Raw genomic sequence first — 16916 nt, forward strand, 5'->3', positions numbered from 1 at the left:
CTGGGACTGAATGTCTCCTTTGATTCAGCACAGTCATATTGTAAATATCGAGACCAGTGAAGCATGTCAAATCAATCAGTGATTCTTTACAGAGCTATGTCTGGTTTAAAAATACAAAACATTAAAAGCTGCTAGATGCATGTACCTGGAAGAATAGCTGGAGCTCCTGGACCTGCTCCTGGAGTGGGTGTATGACCGAGACCTGTCTCTACGTCGAGGCCTGGAGCTGGATACCGAGCGGGACTTGCTCCGTGAGTGCTTCTGGGATCCAGTCTGCTCTCCTGTGGCAACAGGTGAACCCTCTTCACTGGAACTGTCTTGATTTCTGGGACGCTGGTTTAGCCGAGCTGTCTTCCGTACCTCGTCGAACAGGGATCCTGGTCGAACTCGGTTTTTGCTTTTGATCTCAATCTTGAGGCCCTGAGTCTTGCCCTCCCCTTGCTCTTGTGGCATGGCCATTTTCATGGCTAGAGGTGCTGCAGTGACCGCTGGTACGACAGCCATACCCTTTAAAGGTTTCCATTTGGGATCGACTGGTTGCCCAATGCTGCCAGATGTGGTTTCTCCAGCTTGGTTGGCAGGAGTTAAAACAGGACTTGAACCAGAGGTCTTTTTATCTGTCTGAGGTAGCTGAAGTTGATTACCGTTTTTAACAATATCTTTTCTTGCTGACGTGTCGACTACAATAGGTTCAGATGGTTCTGTGTTGGTGTCTGCACTGTGCTCTGGGGTACAGATTTCCATATCATCTTGATCTTTTGTTTGCTCTTGGGCATGTGTTGCATTAACACTTGACTGACTGGAAGCAATTTGTGGATGTTTGTTTTGTGCTGGACTTTTTGCTGCCTCAATATTTAGTTTTAATTGCTGGCTTTTTGTCAAGTTTGCAAACTCGTCACTTTTAGCCATCTCTGCAGTTGAGCAGCTTTCTTTTGATGAATCATGAATCATCTTGGAATAGTCCTTGCTTTCAACATATTGAGATTTCAGTTGCTTGCTCTTTGCCAGCTCTATAAGTTCTTCATTGTTAGCAATGTGCTGTGCAGGGTCAATATTTTTGCCCTGAGCAAGTGAATCATCCTCCTCCCCTTCATCACCAAACTCAAGTGGAGGCTGCCAGTGAAATGTCTCCTTTGGTTTTTGGTGTTTCTTCTTAGACCTTTTTGTTTTTGTTTTCCCTCTTTGTGAGCCAGACCGGTCAGAATTTCTCCTCTTGTGCTTGTGTTTGCGCTTAGCTTTCTTGTTTTTGGGCTTTTCGGTTTTTATATTATCATCAGAATGTTCCTCATTGTTTTTGAATTCTTCTGAAACCTTGGGGAGCCCAAAAGGTTCTTCACTTTCAGATTCTGAACTGGCTTCCCCCTCTTCCTTTTCTGATGAAGGTTTATTTTGACTACCCACATTGTTTGGCATGTCAGACTCACTTTCAGAGTCCCAGCAATGAGCCCACATCTTCATCTTTTCAGAAAGTCCACTCTCCTCTTTAACAGAACTCTGAGATGGTTTACTCTCATCAGCAGAAGCCAGCTTGCTCAAGTGTTCGTTGTCACTTTCCCAACCAGATCCAGATTTACAGTTGGCGGAAGCCACTGCTGAGGCATTGTTTGGTTTGAGTTCGTTTTCTGTCTTAATGTGAACATCTGGCATAAGTGCATCTTCCTGTGCCCCTGAACTACCATGTCTCTGAATGGGACAGTGTGTGCCATCAGTTCCACCGTCTGAATGGGAGGGAGATGCATCTTCTTTGACAGGGCTATGCATCACATTCTTGGTTCTCTTATGGTCCCTCCTGTGAGAACTATGGCATTTCTCTCTTCTTTCTGAAGATGTTCTTCTATATGAACAATAAGAGTCGGATCTGCTAGAAGAGGAAGATGAAGAAGACCTGCTGTACTGACCAGGTGACACAGATTGATAACTCGAGTGACTTCTACTCCTTGAATGGCTGGAGGACCGACTCCTGGATGATCCTCTTCGAAGGAGACCTTCAGGTTGTTTGGCTTTTCCACTGTACTGGCTGCTACTACTGAGGCCCTTATGAGATGTAGATTTCTCAAACTGACTCTGAACATTCAATAGCGGTTCCCTCTCCAGTGGCATACCTGAAGTCCGGCTCATAAGGGCCTGGGAGGGTGAATCTTTTTTTGCCTTTATCTCTTGGATGCGAACATAAGATGGTTTCCAAGGCTTTTGTCCTGGTTTCCATCGAGAAGGTGGTGGGCTGTCACTTAAAGGCAGCACTGGGACACTCTCAGCAGATGCAGATGGAAGAGCTTTGGGTTCTACAGCTTGTGCAGCAGTGGGTAATGGATTCTTAACCTTCTGTGTACTGCCCTCAGGATGCTTTGATGCATTCCTTTTTCTGTAATATGGGGACTGTGACCTATACCTGGACCTAGATCTGGTTCGGGACCTTGTCCTGTATCTAGATCTGGAACGGGAATCAGACCTAGATCGTGTAATAGAACGTCCTGTCCGACTTCCTGACCTTGACCTGGAGTAGGATCTAAACCTACTCTTGGATCTAGAGTGACTTCTGGAATAGGATCCGTCTCTTGACCTAGAGTAAGTTCTTGAGTCTCTAGACGAAAAGGATGAGGAGCGTCTCCTGTTTGACCTTGATCTATATGACCTGCGAGAGTGGCGTGAAGTAGAAGGGGAGCGAGAGCATGAATAAGATCTCCTGTCAGGATGGTTGGAGACTTTTGACCTTCTGCCAGATGACCCCGACATCTCTCCCTCTGAAAGAGAGGCCTCTTTGAATTTGTTTTTCTTATGCTTCTTTGAATGTTTCCGTTTCTTTGCTTTCTTCTTACGTTTGGCTTTTTTTTCTCTCCTGTGATGGTGATGCTGACTAGAGTTATCAGAAGCCTGGTCTGAAGAGTATTCTCGGGACCGTGACCTTGACCAAGGGGTGCCACTTCTGTCATCCCATCTGTGAATTCATTCAATATTGTTTCATCATCAGTGTCTATTCTTCCATTATACAGTTCAAGTGTGTCAAATCGGGGGTTGGGGGGGGGGGGGGGGGAGATCGCTAGCTGCGTTTCACAGAAAAACGTTGGCCAATAACTTGGACTTTTTGTTGAGGGTGCACACAAAATGCACTACTTATTCATATACTTGTTTGTTTAATGCAACTACTACTATATTACATGAGCTACCCAGTGTTGCAGTCAAGTCATTAAACCTTGAGTCTGAGTCCAGTCTCGAGTCCCCAGTATTCAAGCCTGAGTCAAGTCCAAGTCATTAATAAAAATTGAGCCGAGTCGAGTCTGAGAACAAGACTCCAACTGCACCATTTGACGGTGGCTGTTTTAGCGCCATTAACATTAGTTTGTTCCTGAACATGACGTATGAACAGGTGAATGTGCTTCTCTTCGTCAGGGAGTGCAAAGTATTCTGTCAGAGATGGTTGGGAGATGGATGTAAGTGCAGAAGGTGTGTTTATTAATAAGAGTGAAGACGGTAAACAATCCAGAACGGCAGGCAAAATCGTAAAACAGTGAAACAGGCAATAGGTTGAGCGAGGCACAAACAGGCTATTGTAGACTCGGCAGAATCAAAGACGAGAAACAGGAAATCAGGGATCAGGAAACCAAACAAGGAAACAAGGCTTGGTTACGTGTCAGCAATGTAACTCAATACTTCGCAAAGTAAGTGTGTTTTCACAGTTTTTATATTGGCATGCTGATTGCGCCTTAATCCTGTGCAGGTGCGAGTCGTTTACGGCGCGCACGAGAGTCCGCTTGGCGCGCGCGCTGTTCGGACTGCACCCGAGAGTCTATCTGATGCACATGCCAATGCGCACACGTGTGACACTCTTGCATGAAATTACTACAAAAAATTAAAGTAGATATAAATATCTTATGCCAAATTATTATGGCATGTTACAAAAAATAAAGAAAAAATCCGAATCCTCATCTCCAATTTATGAGTCCGAATGCAGTTAATGCACGAGTCCGAGTCTGAGTCATCAGTGCTCAAGTCCAAGTCAAATCACGAGTCCTTAAAATTAGGGCACGAGTCATATTTGAGCCCGAGTCCTGGACTCGAGTCCGACCTGTGTCCTAATTTTAAGGACTTGAGTACTACAAGTCTGGAGCTACCACATATAGTCAAGATGGTATCTGGGCAAAGGAGCTCTCACTTGCCCAGTGAACTTGCTAACAGATTTATGACTTGTATATAAACTCATATGAGAAAAATGAACTACTTGCCACCTGAATAAAATCAGGTATACTAATGACAGACACCATAAACACATTTACGTGCCAAGGAAGAAAAGATACAATCATTTTTCCTTGATCTTGCACTAGTTTTCTATACAATAAAGTCTTACCTTTCTCCTTTGCTCCATTTCTCTACACTGGGAGGCTGATAAGTTTTTGTTCTCTGCATCTCCTCTTTCCAGTGTGGAGGAGTCTCACTGCTCCCTCTCTCCTCCTCAGATTCAGATCGGGATATTGACCGAGTCGGGGTATGGTATCTCTGCAGTAAGAAATCATACTAGCTTTATTCTCTCACTAAAGCTGGAACGGCTTTGATCACTGTAACTCGGGTCAATGGAAAATGTTTTTGTTTAACATAAAATCTAACAGTTGAAAAAATTAGCCAGAAAATGTACACAGAAGAGAATAAGACAGTATCCACGTATTAATAGAAACTCAATAATGCAAATTCCTCATTTTTCCCCACTTCTTCAGTTGTATGTTCCACACAGAAATGCTTTACATGAGAGTTCATTACCATTGTGCCACGACCTTTGAGTTTCCGACCAGATTTTGTAACAGCTGGCTTGGTGTCATTTGGCACTTTAGCGGTGTCCTGTACAGCACTAAAAAGAGACAAGAGAAAAAACATTAAAGGGTGTGAAAGCGACAGAAAGCTCAAATCTAAGAATCTAAACATTTATCATTTGGCTTGTTAAGGTGTCATTAATTAAATACTGATTAAAATACATTTTCTTCTCATGCAGACTATGTACACAGTAACAGTATTAAACATTAGTGATTCTAATCTTTTAGGATTTTACAAACAATTTGCACTGCCAGAACACAGCAAATTAAAACCATACATGGTGCTTATAATTTTGGCTGGTTAAAGTTGTGAGGTGGTATCAATTACCCCTTTTCCACCAAATCAGTTCCAGGGCTGGTTCTGGGCCAGTGCTGGTGCTGGTTCACAACTCGTTCAACTTGCGAGCCAGTTGAGAACCAGTTTGCTTTTCCATAGCTCGCGGTGCTAAGGGAAGCCACGTTATTACATCGCTGTGTACGTCAGTTACGTCGCTGTATACGTCAGTTACGTCGCTACGTTTGCATAAACTTTGGTGCGAATATCGAAGCAAAAACAACACGGAAGAAGCAGCAGCAACAACAACAACAAATAATAATAATAATGGATGACTTCGTGTTTGTACAGCTGCTGCTTCTCGTCGCTTAAAAATGGCGACCTTTCGCGGTCTTCTTATTGTTGTTGGTCTTAACAACTCCGCCCCCCCACTGACGTAAGCGGTTCTTTCCTCTGGCCCAGCAGAGAGTTGGTGCTAGCCTGGAACCGGTTTTTCTGGCCCCAGAGCCAGTTCTTTGTCAGTGGAAACAGAAAACCCGGTTCCAAACTAAGCACTGGCCCCGAACCAGCCCTGGAACTGCTTTGGTGGAAAAGGAGCAAATGAAAGCAAAACGCTTAAATATCAATCAGCATTCGTTTTGACATTAATTCAGAAATTAAGAAAATTACCATATACTCTGCTACTCCACCTTAATTGCTGTTACAGATTCTCACTATTAGGCTACACTGGCATTTACAATATTAGTAATAAAATAGCAGTGGCTTGGAACCAAAATGAAACGAACTGGACTAAATGAGTTGTGTGGGATTATTCTATGTGAGATTTTATTTTTGTTACCTTAAATGTGTGATTTTAAATCTCACACTAATGGCAACCCTTTTTTCTCCTTTTGGTTCGTTTTCAATATCTGCTTGTGTATTTTATGGTCATTAAAACACTGATTGTTTTACCATATCGCAAAAACGCCTAGCAATGTTCACAGCTCACTCTGTCTCCTTATCGCCTCCTGAGAGTTTGAAATTATCTTGAACAGACGTACACATTTGTCGTCTCTTCCTGCGCTGGCATGTCCCGGCGGAGCAGGAAGCGGTTCTCTGGCACAGGAGGGATCTCCTCTGGGCGCACCATAGGCTTCTCCCTCTTTACATTATATTCTTTGTGTCCAGCCTCTTCCTCTACCATCTCTCGCTCAGAAGGGCTGCAGAAGAGCCAAGCATTAGTCACCACTTAGCACTGATAGAAAAACACTACATTTTGAACATAACTGAAACTAAAGAAAATGGCCTAGTGTGCGTGCGCAAAGAAATTTGCGATATTATTAATCACTTATTACAAAATACTGGAGCTGAACACTCACCTCCCTTCATCAACAGATTTCTCGCGCCGTCTCTCTTTCCTCCCGACTTCTTTCCTTCTCCTCTTTGAATGCTTGCTCTTGACAGAGCTCTTCTTATTTCGCCGTGAATACCGTTCATCAGATTCTTCTCCAGACTCCACGGAGGAGTACCGTGACTCTGAAGAACTCCGAGAGTCATCTTCAGAATAGAAAGCTTTCCTCTTCCTACCTTCAAGTACTTCAAAACAGCAAGAAACAGCCAGGTTTAATTTGGTTGGGGGCAGGGGCAAAAGAAAAAAAAACCCCACACAAACAAATATTTACAGTGGTGCTTGAAAGTTTGTGAACCCTTTAGATTTTTCTATATTTCTGCATAAATATGACCTAAAACATCATCAGATTTTCACACAAGTCCTAAAAGTAGACAAAGAGAACCCATGAGACAAAAATATTATACTTGGTCATTTATTTATTCAGGAAAATGATCCAATATTACATACCTGTGAGTGGCAAAAGTATGTGAACCTCTGCTTTCAGTATCTGGTGTGACCCTCTTGTGCAGCAATAATTGCGACTAAACGTTTCCGGTAACTGTTGATCAGTCCTGCACGCCGGCTTGGAGGAATTTTAGCCCGTTCCTCCGTACAGAACAGCTTCAACTCTGGGATGTTGGTGGGTCTCCTCACATGAACTGCTCGCTTCAGGTCTTTCCACAACATTTCGATTGGATTAAGGTCAGGACTTTGACTTGGCCATTCCAAACATTAACTTTATTCTTCTTTAACCATTCTTTGGTAGAACGACTTGTGTGCTTAGGGTCGTTGTCTTGCTGCATGACCCACCTTCTCTTGAGATTCAGTTCATGGACAGATGTCCTGACATTTTCCTTTAGAATTCGCTGGTATGATTCAGAATATTCTTTTTGGAGAGCAGTGGTTTTCTCCTTGCAACCCTGCCATGCACACCATTGTTGTTCAGTGTTATCCTGATGGTGGACTCATGAACATTAACATTAGCCAATGTGAGAGAGGCCTTCAGTTGCTTAGAAGTTACCCTGGGGTCCTTTGTGACCTCGCCTTGCTCTTGGAGTGATCTTTGTTGGTTGACCACTCCTGGGGAGGGTAACAATGGTGTTGAATTTCCTCCATTTGTACACAATCTGTCTGACTGTAGATTGGTGGAGTCCAAACTCTTTAGAGATGGTTTTGTAACCTTTTCCAGCCTGATGAGCATCAACAACGCTTTTTTTGAGCTCCTCAGAAATCTCCTTTGTTCGTGCCATGATGCACTTCCACAAACATGTGTTGTGAAGATCAGACTTTGATAGATCCCTGTTCTTTAAATAAAACAGGGTGCCCACTCACACCTGATTGTCGTCCCATTGATTGAAAACACCTGACTCTAATTTCACCTTCAAATTAACTGCTAATCCTAGAGGTTCACATACTTTTGCCACTCACAGATACGTAACATTGGATCATTTTCCTCAATAAATAAATGACCAAGTATAATATTTTTGTCTCATTTGTTTAACTGGCTTCTCTTTATCTACTTTTAGGACTTGTGTGAAAATCTGATGATGTTTTAGGTCATATTTATGCAGAAATATAGAAAATTCTAAAGGGTTCACAAACTTTCAAGCACCACTGTAAATTCCATTTAACTGGCTACAGTCATAATCCTTTTTTCCTCCCCTCAAAGAAAACATGCTTGAAGTAGTACGCTGTGTTTGAGGGACAAGCTTACCATCATTAGCCGATTTTGTAATCAATTGTCCGCAGTCAATCACTCTGACGTCAGCGTAGGGTCTGCTGGCAGTGTCGGTCTTCAGCCCCTCGATTTTTTTTATTACTTCAAACCCGGAGATGACCAACCCGAAGACCACGTGAACTCTGCATTCAAACATGTGAATCGACATCAGACTGCATCCTGAACTACACGTCATCACAGAGCATGTCACGCAAAGCCTACTCCATTAGTGAATGTAAACCTACCCATCCAGATGTGGTGCTGTCTTCGTAGTTCTGTTTCAGGTACAATGATGGTACAATAGCCACAGCAGATCAGCCGACACATGTAAAGAAAGAGAGAGAAAACGGAGGGCGATTTAAACATGCAAAATTTCACATGCAGTCAATCAAGTGGAAAACTGGCTCCACACACACAAACAGGCATCATAATATCTTTATTCAAAAAAACATCCACAATGAGCACATAGTATAAAACTGTTTTAATTTATAAACAATAGCACGAATAAATAAATGCACACTGGTTGAAGCAAAAACGACTATCCAAGCCTCCTTCAACATACTCACATCAGAAATCAATCAGTTCCAGTGATCTCAATCTTAACAGATTAATACCATCACTGCTATCAGAGGTCTCTTAAAATACTGAGCTAATTAAAGTTTAAAAAGACCAGCTCTCACAAATATACAGTTCACAAAGATCAGTTTAAAAGAAATGAACAGAGCGCAAAGTCTAGCTACAACAATCAGAAATAGTCAGGAGAGAGAAGCACAGCCTTGGAGAGACACATTACCTTGGTAGAGCAGGATGCTAGAGTTTCTGCAAATTTTACACAAAAACGGCAAGAGAAAAATTGTAATACATTTGTAGGCAAAAAAGGAGTCCAAGTTTTCTTTGTAATATATTTCTACATGTACACTGAGAAGGGAAAGAAGAGATGAGCGTGTTGAGGCACCTGCATCACACAAATACTGTATGCAGTGTCTCCAATATAAATGATGGGGAGAAAAGCAGGGCAGAAGGACGGGATATTTGGCTACAGTGATGCTTGAGGGATGCAGAATTAAGAAACTAACCAACTGAAAACTTCAAACAGCTTCTTAAAGCTGTCCTGTTATGCTGACTTTATATATATTTAAAAAAAAAAAAGTGGAAATAGTTTGATGAAGCCATGTGTGAGATAATGGTGTGGTCATGTAATTAGAAAAATGCTACACAACGCTACACTTTAAGCCAGTAAAAGTGAGTAAATATGGAGTTTTCCATAATCGGAGGGTGTTAAAAAAATAATTGATGCGTACAAAAATGTGCCATTTAATGTTGACCAGTGACGTTAAATGACAAGCAGACAACCTGGTGATGCTCATTCATAAGAATGATGTTTGAACCTCACACACACACACTCTCCCCCCAAAAGAATACATCGTACTCACATGAAAAACTGGGAGCCGTTAGTGTCCTTGCCTCGGTTGGCCATCGACAAAAGAAAGGCTCTGTCGTGTTTGAGAATAAAGTTCTCATCTGTTGGAAAGAGACACGGAAACAGAACAGACTGAGTGATGCCCATCTGTTACATGAAATGGCATGGTGAGGAAAGGGATTTAAAAAAAAAAAGGTCCCCATTTCAATCACTGGCTAAGGATCAGCATTACAGCATATTTATCTGCATCAGTACGAGAGTGTCCAAGGGCTAGTTTTGAGTCCTGAAATATAATTTACCAGACTTATGTGATGGTATATGCAGACCTGCCAACCCCTGAAGAACAGCGAGGAGTGCCAGTATGGCTGGATGTAGTCCTTTTGCAAATCACTTACATGAGGGAGAAACTGTAGTGTATGTATTTAAGGGGTTAGACAGAAACCATCCGCAGTGGGGGGATTAAAACCTCAACGTTCTCCATTTTCCTCAAGAAAAACGTGAAGGCTCTATATCAATGCATCTTTTAGGAAGGAAAATAAACAGGAAAAAAAAAAAAAAAAGGGGAGAGTCCTAATGAAGGAAGACAGTTGGAAATGGGGCAGGGCTTCCAGGGAGTCAGTTAATATCAGTTCAAAACAACTGTCAAATCTTTCTAGAGTCAAATGTCAATTGGCCAAATTTGCCATTTTATTGAAAGAAAAAAAAAATGGAGCCATAGACGTACTATAGTAGTCGAATGTTAAAGTGCAGAGACCCTACACAAAACGCATATGGCTTCTGTAACAGAATACATCTCATCTCATTATCTGTAGCCGCTTTATCCTGTTCTACAGGGTCGCAGGCAAGCTGGAGCCTATCCCAGCTGACTACGGGCGAAAGGCGGGGTACACCCTGGACAAGTCGCCAGGTCATCACAGGGCTGACACATAGACACAGACAACCATTCACACTCACATTCACACCTACGGTCAATTTAGAGTCACCAGTTAACCTAACCTGCATGTCTTTGGACTGTGGGGGAAACCGGAGCACCCGGAGGAAACCCACGCGGACACGGGGAGAACATGCAAACTCCACACAGAAAGGCCCTCGCCGGCCACGGGGCTCGAACCCGGACCTTCTTGCTGTGAGGCGACAGCGCTAACCACTACACCACTGTGCCGCCCACAGAGTACATTATATGGCCAAAAGTTTGTGGACACCTGACCATCTCTCTTACACGTGGTTCTTCACCAAACTGTTGTCACAAAGCTGGAAGCACACAATTGTACAGAATGTCTTTGTATGCTGTAGCGTTACCATTTATCTTCAAAGGCCCAAACCTGTTCCAGCACAAGAATGCTCCTGTGCACAAAGTGATTTCTGTAAAGGCATATTCTGCCAACGTTAGTGTGGAAAAACTGAAAGAACAAATCCCCATAGCCACATCCAAAAATCTATCAGAAAGCCTTGTCAGAAGAGTGGAGGTTGTTATAGCAGCAAAAATGGGATGAAATCTGGAATGGGATGTTCCACAAGCACATGATAGTAATGGTCAGGTGACCACAAACTTTTGGCTATATGGTGTGCATTAAAAAGTGTTGTAAATGTTAGAATTTTAAATGAGCATAATTGTAATCAGGTAATTTATTAGATTTTATGGTAGACAAGCTCTACCAGAAATTTCGACCTGCCGATGAGATTGTACATGGTACGGTGCTGCAATATCAGCCAAACAAAAGCTTTTTAAAAAACAAACAAACAAACAGCAATTTCTTAAGTGAAACATAACATTTCAACATGAACCACTGCATAGAATTATTTCTGTAAAGATGATCTTATGATGAAGGACTAAAATCATGACTGTAGCAAATGTTTTAGTTCTGGAAACAATACAGAGATGAACTATGGCAAGACTAAAGGGACAACAATTAAAGGTAGACAATATCAATACTAAGCTTTGGAGTGCTGCTTTAAAGGGCAGGTTACATATATGGAATAAAAGTGTCTGGTACATTAACTTGTACCATAAATCAAAGAGATTATTTCTCCAACAAGAAACAGCTGAGAGAAGTGTAGCTCACTGTGTAGTGATTTACTGTCCAAACAATACAGACAACATGAAAATAAGTTGCATGATATGTTTCAAGGGTGGAATAAGCAGGAGAATGTACTGTAAATTGAGATTTGTTCGTAATAGAAGTGTACTTATGTTCAGAAATGAGAAGGCAAAACGAACAATGAGCACACTGCAGACACTAAAACACTCGGTCATATTATACAGACAAGGAGGGAACAGTGTTTAGATTTGTGTTACTGCACTGTGCACATCTCTTACCTTTTCATTTTGCAAAAGACCACAATCTCTATAAATAAAAGAATACGTTGAAATATTTAGGCAAGTAGATTCTGGGATGTTCAGTAAAGAAATATCCCTAACCTCCATGCTGAGTCAGAAAGACCCCCCCCCAAAAAAAAAAAAAAAATTACAGAAAAAAACCCAAACAAACAAAGTAAAGTAGTCTGTAAAAGGACAATAAAACTATAGAGGAGTAGAAATAATAAGTACTGCCTAATTATCCATGCGTGAACTGCCCATGCAACCTCTTGGTAATGTAGTACTTAAAAATAAAAAAGTAGACACAAAATACTCATGACAAGTAAAATGATTAGTATTTTGAAGGGTTTAAGGCTTTGTAGCTGTTTACCTTCAAAGTAGCCACCGTATATGGACTCTCCTCCTCTTCCATTGCCTGTGTAAACAAACGTGAGCTTACTTAAAAAAAATCCATTGAGTATGAATGAATGAATGAACAAACGAACACAAAGATAAAAAGCATTGCATAAGTATTCACCCCTTTTTGAACTTTTCCACAATTTGTAGTGATGCAACCTGGAACTAAAATGGACTTAACTGGGATTATATGTCGTGGATCTATACAAAATGGCTCATGATAACAGAAGTGAGGGACAGACCACGCTGTGAAGTGAAACACCTGTGGGAAATTAAAAAGTGTCATGTGATCTTGGTATAAAGCCACCTGCTCCTGGAAGAACCAAGAGTTTGGTTAAGCCTCGGTCACAACCGGCCGTACAGTACGTGCTCCTACGGCCGGTCTACGTGCAAAAAACTCACGGAGGGCACGCGTGTAACGTGCTGATTTTCAAGCCGTAGACTGGCCGCAGAGGTTCTTTGTCATGTCAAACAAACTCTACGGGCGCTCACGTTTTTTTCAGGTTGCAAGACAAACTTACGGCCAACGTGCGTCTTTCTCCACGAACAAAAAAACTGCAGTGATTTGGGAAACGTCAAAAATCACACGGCCAAAAAAAAAATCGCACATCCGGTTGTGACCTAAGCTTTAGGGAACATATGTAAATGAACCATCAAGTTCATGAGTCCAGGACAAAGTTCTGAAAAACATTCAAAACCTGGACATCCCGTAGATCAATCATTTTAAATATTAAATAAATAAATAAATAAATTTAAAGGTGGTGGTGGTGGGGGTTTGTCCACAAATCTGATTCTAGAGGAGGCTGTTCACAAAAAGTCAATGACCATGTAAAGAAGGGATTAGTGTAGGAATGAGCACTGATGGTTTTAGTTTGAGGGGGGTGAATACTTATGCAACAAACTGTAAATTACTGTAAAAATATGAATAATGCAACATACCTTCAGTGAAATCTCCCCCTTGAATCATGAAGTTCTTAACTACTCGATGGAATACAGAACCTTTATAGCACAATTTTTTCCCTGTAGTTTTACCAGTGCCCTTTTCACCTGTAACCAAAACAAAGCAATTACTGTACATTCTTAAAAAGGACAGCGCTTCGATATTAAGATGTGCTCAGATTAAGGTTTAGATTAAAACTTAATCTCTTAAAGGGCATATTCTGGACCAATTTCATTTTATATATGAAAGTATGTCCCTTTACACACTCATCCAGAAGGGCAATTTTGCACAAGGCCATCTGTCTACAGCAGAAAAAAATAAAATAACAAAACGCATCTGGAAAAATCCCGAGGGAGTCTGGAGCCAGATTCGTGACGTCACCTGCGGAAGCGCCAGCAGGCTGCGAGAGCTTTGCACGGTTTCAGTGCACAGCCTGTGTAGACCAAGCGCTCCCATTTCTCTCTCATTGTCCGGTCTTTTGGGAAACGATGAGTACTAATCCCATCAAGATTGGTGTTGCTACGAGTACACCCTCCTACGATACATCTGTTAACCATTTTAATAATTACGCGATAACGTTGAAGAAATTTGCAGAAAACCAGCAGGTCGTTTTCTCAAACAAACCAGCGCTGATGTAGGATTCAGAAGGAGGCGTCCTGCACGCGACGTCACGAAAATCAATGTTTCCCGGGAAATCCAAATGCCAAGTTTTTCAGAGGCGGACCAATTCGCCTCAAATGGCTTGATTTCAACTGAATTTTTCTGGTATTGCGCAAGATAAAAAAATTGCAGAGAATGCAGAATGTTACAGATCTTTGACCAAAGTTTAATATAAAATAGGAGAATTACATTGATCTTGCTCCTGAATTTACCCGTGATATGCACTTTAAAAAAACAAAACACACTACATTCAAACAGGATTACTCGTTTGCTGTTTTATTTATACATAGCGTCCAACAGACAGCTCAAGAACATTATTGTATCTGTAAAATCTATTCAAGCAGCCTGACTGAACGGACAATATGCAAGAAATCTCAGATCAGATCAGTTCAGCAGATACACACAGACTATTTTTAGGCCACAAGTCACATTCCCGCCCTTCTACTAGGAAAACAAATGACCTTTGTATAGAATTGCAGCTGTATTTTGAATTCCCACCCACGCATCAACCCAGTCTAAACACTATCCAGTCATAATCCTATTTGTTACCTGATAAGTAGACAATAATTAAACAGTAACATCAGAACATTGCTCTAGAAACACACTGTCTGCCTAAAACGGTTTTGTTGGTGTGTTTTAGAGTAGGAAACTTCCAGTGGTTTGCGTATCCAGCTGTGCAAGCCTGAATCAACAAGTTATATGTGCACACAAAAGATTTTTATATTTCAAAGCAACTTGTTGTAAGCCAGTGATCCAGTTATAATGAAACTCCAGCAGTGAGAGCAGGAGTGACACGACATTACAGTTCTTATAAGAAATAACAGGGTCGTATAAAGCTTGATCTTGGGGGTCCTTGGTTCCTCAGAAAATCATTTTTGGAAGGTTTCCTTTAGTGACTATTATACATTTAGAAATAAAAGAACTCCGTGTCTAAAGGGGTGTTCACACGGCACATATTTGCATCGATGCTGCACTGATGTATTTTGTTGCGATATATCTTACACCGGTGTAAATTTTGTGGAGCGTTCACACGTCACAAACCTGCTTACTAGAGAGAAGCGTGTTAATACCGGTGCAGCCCCACTTGCGATCACACGGCAGTTTTTGCGACCGTGCTATACGATAGTAATAATGCAGAACTGAAATATGCGCATGCGTGAAAATGTACTTCCTTTTCCCGGTTGTCATGGCATCACCAAGCGCTGGGAAAACAGCGTGGATGAAGACACCAGTGTTGCCAGATACTGCTGACGTTTTCCAGCCCAAAATATGTTCAAATCCGCCAAAATGCACTTAAAACCGCCCAATCTGGCAACACTGGAAGACACGCAGTTCTGTTGTTGTTGATATTCGCCATTTTGGAAGCGCAAGATACCAGGATGCAAATTATGCAATGCCCGTATGTAATCAACTCTCCTCACGCGTAGCGAGTCTACCCCTGTAGCGTTCAGACGTCCCATTTTATATCGGTGCTGCCCCGCAAACTAGCATTTACTCCGGAGTAAATTTCTTAAACCACCTCCCGAGCAGGGTTAGATTTGCACCGGTTTAAGCAGCTTTCGGGGCTACACCGGTGTAACTTTGTACCGTGTGAACGCTCTACCGGGGCAGCCCCGGTGCTACACCGGAGTAAAAGTTGCCGTGTGAACACCCCTTAACAGCCTAGTTATTGCTTACTTACCAGTACATAGACAAAGGAAATTTTTGCTTGTCTTGGGACAAATATCGGAGAACAGTTGAAAGACAATGCGTCCAACTAGAACAAAAGAACAGAGATCATTACAGGTAGACGAAACGCGTATCTGTTATAGAAATGATACATTTGAAAAATATTCTCAGGACCAAACGCCATTAAAAGTACATTTGAATTTGACATATTTTAAATGACATGGTATCTGAATGCATTTGAACATTAATGAGGACAATATATATTATAGAGTACTGTTAATGCATCATTGATGTTTAGCTCAATTCACAGACATAAAAATCCATTTCCAACTTTAATACTGTTAAGCCAAATTGAAAATGGCTACCCATTCACTATATACAGTATGCGCACTACAGAGGATATAAAACAATGCTGTTATTCTGACCCATGCTGTGTGCTATATGACCAATAGAAAGACCGCAGTTTAAAAAAAAAAAAAAAACGTCTTACACCTTACTAATAACACTTTCATATGATACTATAATCTCCCTGAGGTGACAAAAATATATACCCTGTCCACACTAGGGATTTTGTACCGATACGAAACTACTTTCGTACCGCAACACCTGTCCACACTAGCAACTATACCGGTACTGTAGCGGTATAACCGTATCGGTACGAAACCCACAAATGTATGGGTTTCGTACCGGTACAGTAGCGCTTCGCTGTAGTGTGGACAGATGAAGCGGCTCTGTATCGATACAAATATAATGCGCATGCGCAAAGTCACACACTTCAATCGATGTCTTCGCTGAATAAAATAGTGAAGAACGGAGATTCGTTTTCTTTGTTTCTTTCTCAACTGCCTCGCGCGTTTTATACGATTCGACTGAATAAATGACCACCAGAAATACAGACTGTACATTGACAACAAAAAGCGCACACACGTTGTTTCATCCGCCATATTCTCGGAAGGAAGTTACTCGGTAACCACGGAAACATTTCGCGCACACGCATTTCAACTTCCGTGAAAGAAAACCGCAAACATTTCTCGCTAGTGTGGACAGATGCACTAAACTGTACCGGTATACTTTGTATCGATACAGTTATACCACTTTCGTACCGGTATAAGTGTGAACACAGCAATAATGTAATAAAACAACCAGAAACAGCAGCTCAGTGAAAAACCCTGCTATTCGATGAGTCACACAGGCGTCTAATCAGGTAACTGAACCGATTGTTTGTGTGGACATAACGGTTATTAAACTGGTTATTACAGACTATTAGATCAGAACAAGGTGTTACAATGCATGCTCCTGACTTTACGACATGAATCAGTGTTTGTGGTGGAGCACAGACGTTAATTCAGCTCTGCT

At 41.6% G+C, this 16916-nt stretch overlaps 1 protein-coding gene across 3 annotated transcripts in view; it reads right to left on the reverse strand.

The window, feature by feature from the left end:
- nktr (natural killer cell triggering receptor) overlaps nucleotides 1-16916 on the reverse strand; it is a 48799-nt gene that overhangs the window by 19515 nt on the left and 12368 nt on the right. For 2 of the 3 annotated variants that reach the window (XM_060899902.1, XM_060899901.1), the window contains exons 3-13: nucleotides 15574-15648; nucleotides 13232-13339; nucleotides 12267-12311; nucleotides 9593-9680; nucleotides 8405-8434; nucleotides 8157-8302; nucleotides 6432-6648; nucleotides 6114-6272; nucleotides 4750-4837; nucleotides 4343-4491; nucleotides 146-2935 (exon numbers count right to left, since the gene is read on the reverse strand). In XM_060899902.1, coding sequence (XP_060755885.1) covers nucleotides 146-2935; nucleotides 4343-4491; nucleotides 4750-4837; nucleotides 6114-6272; nucleotides 6432-6648; nucleotides 8157-8302; nucleotides 8405-8434; nucleotides 9593-9680; nucleotides 12267-12311; nucleotides 13232-13339; nucleotides 15574-15648 — 3895 coding nt within the window. Of the gene's footprint in view, nucleotides 1-145; nucleotides 2936-4342; nucleotides 4492-4749; nucleotides 4838-6113; nucleotides 6273-6431; nucleotides 6649-8156; nucleotides 8303-8404; nucleotides 8435-9592; nucleotides 9681-11896; nucleotides 11925-12266; nucleotides 12312-13231; nucleotides 13340-15573; nucleotides 15649-16916 lie in introns of those variants that run through there. The other variant, XM_060899903.1, reaches the window with a different exon arrangement.

Source organism: Neoarius graeffei, chromosome 19 (genome assembly GCF_027579695.1).
Source record: "Neoarius graeffei isolate fNeoGra1 chromosome 19, fNeoGra1.pri, whole genome shotgun sequence".
NCBI lineage: Eukaryota > Metazoa > Chordata > Actinopteri > Siluriformes > Ariidae > Neoarius > Neoarius graeffei.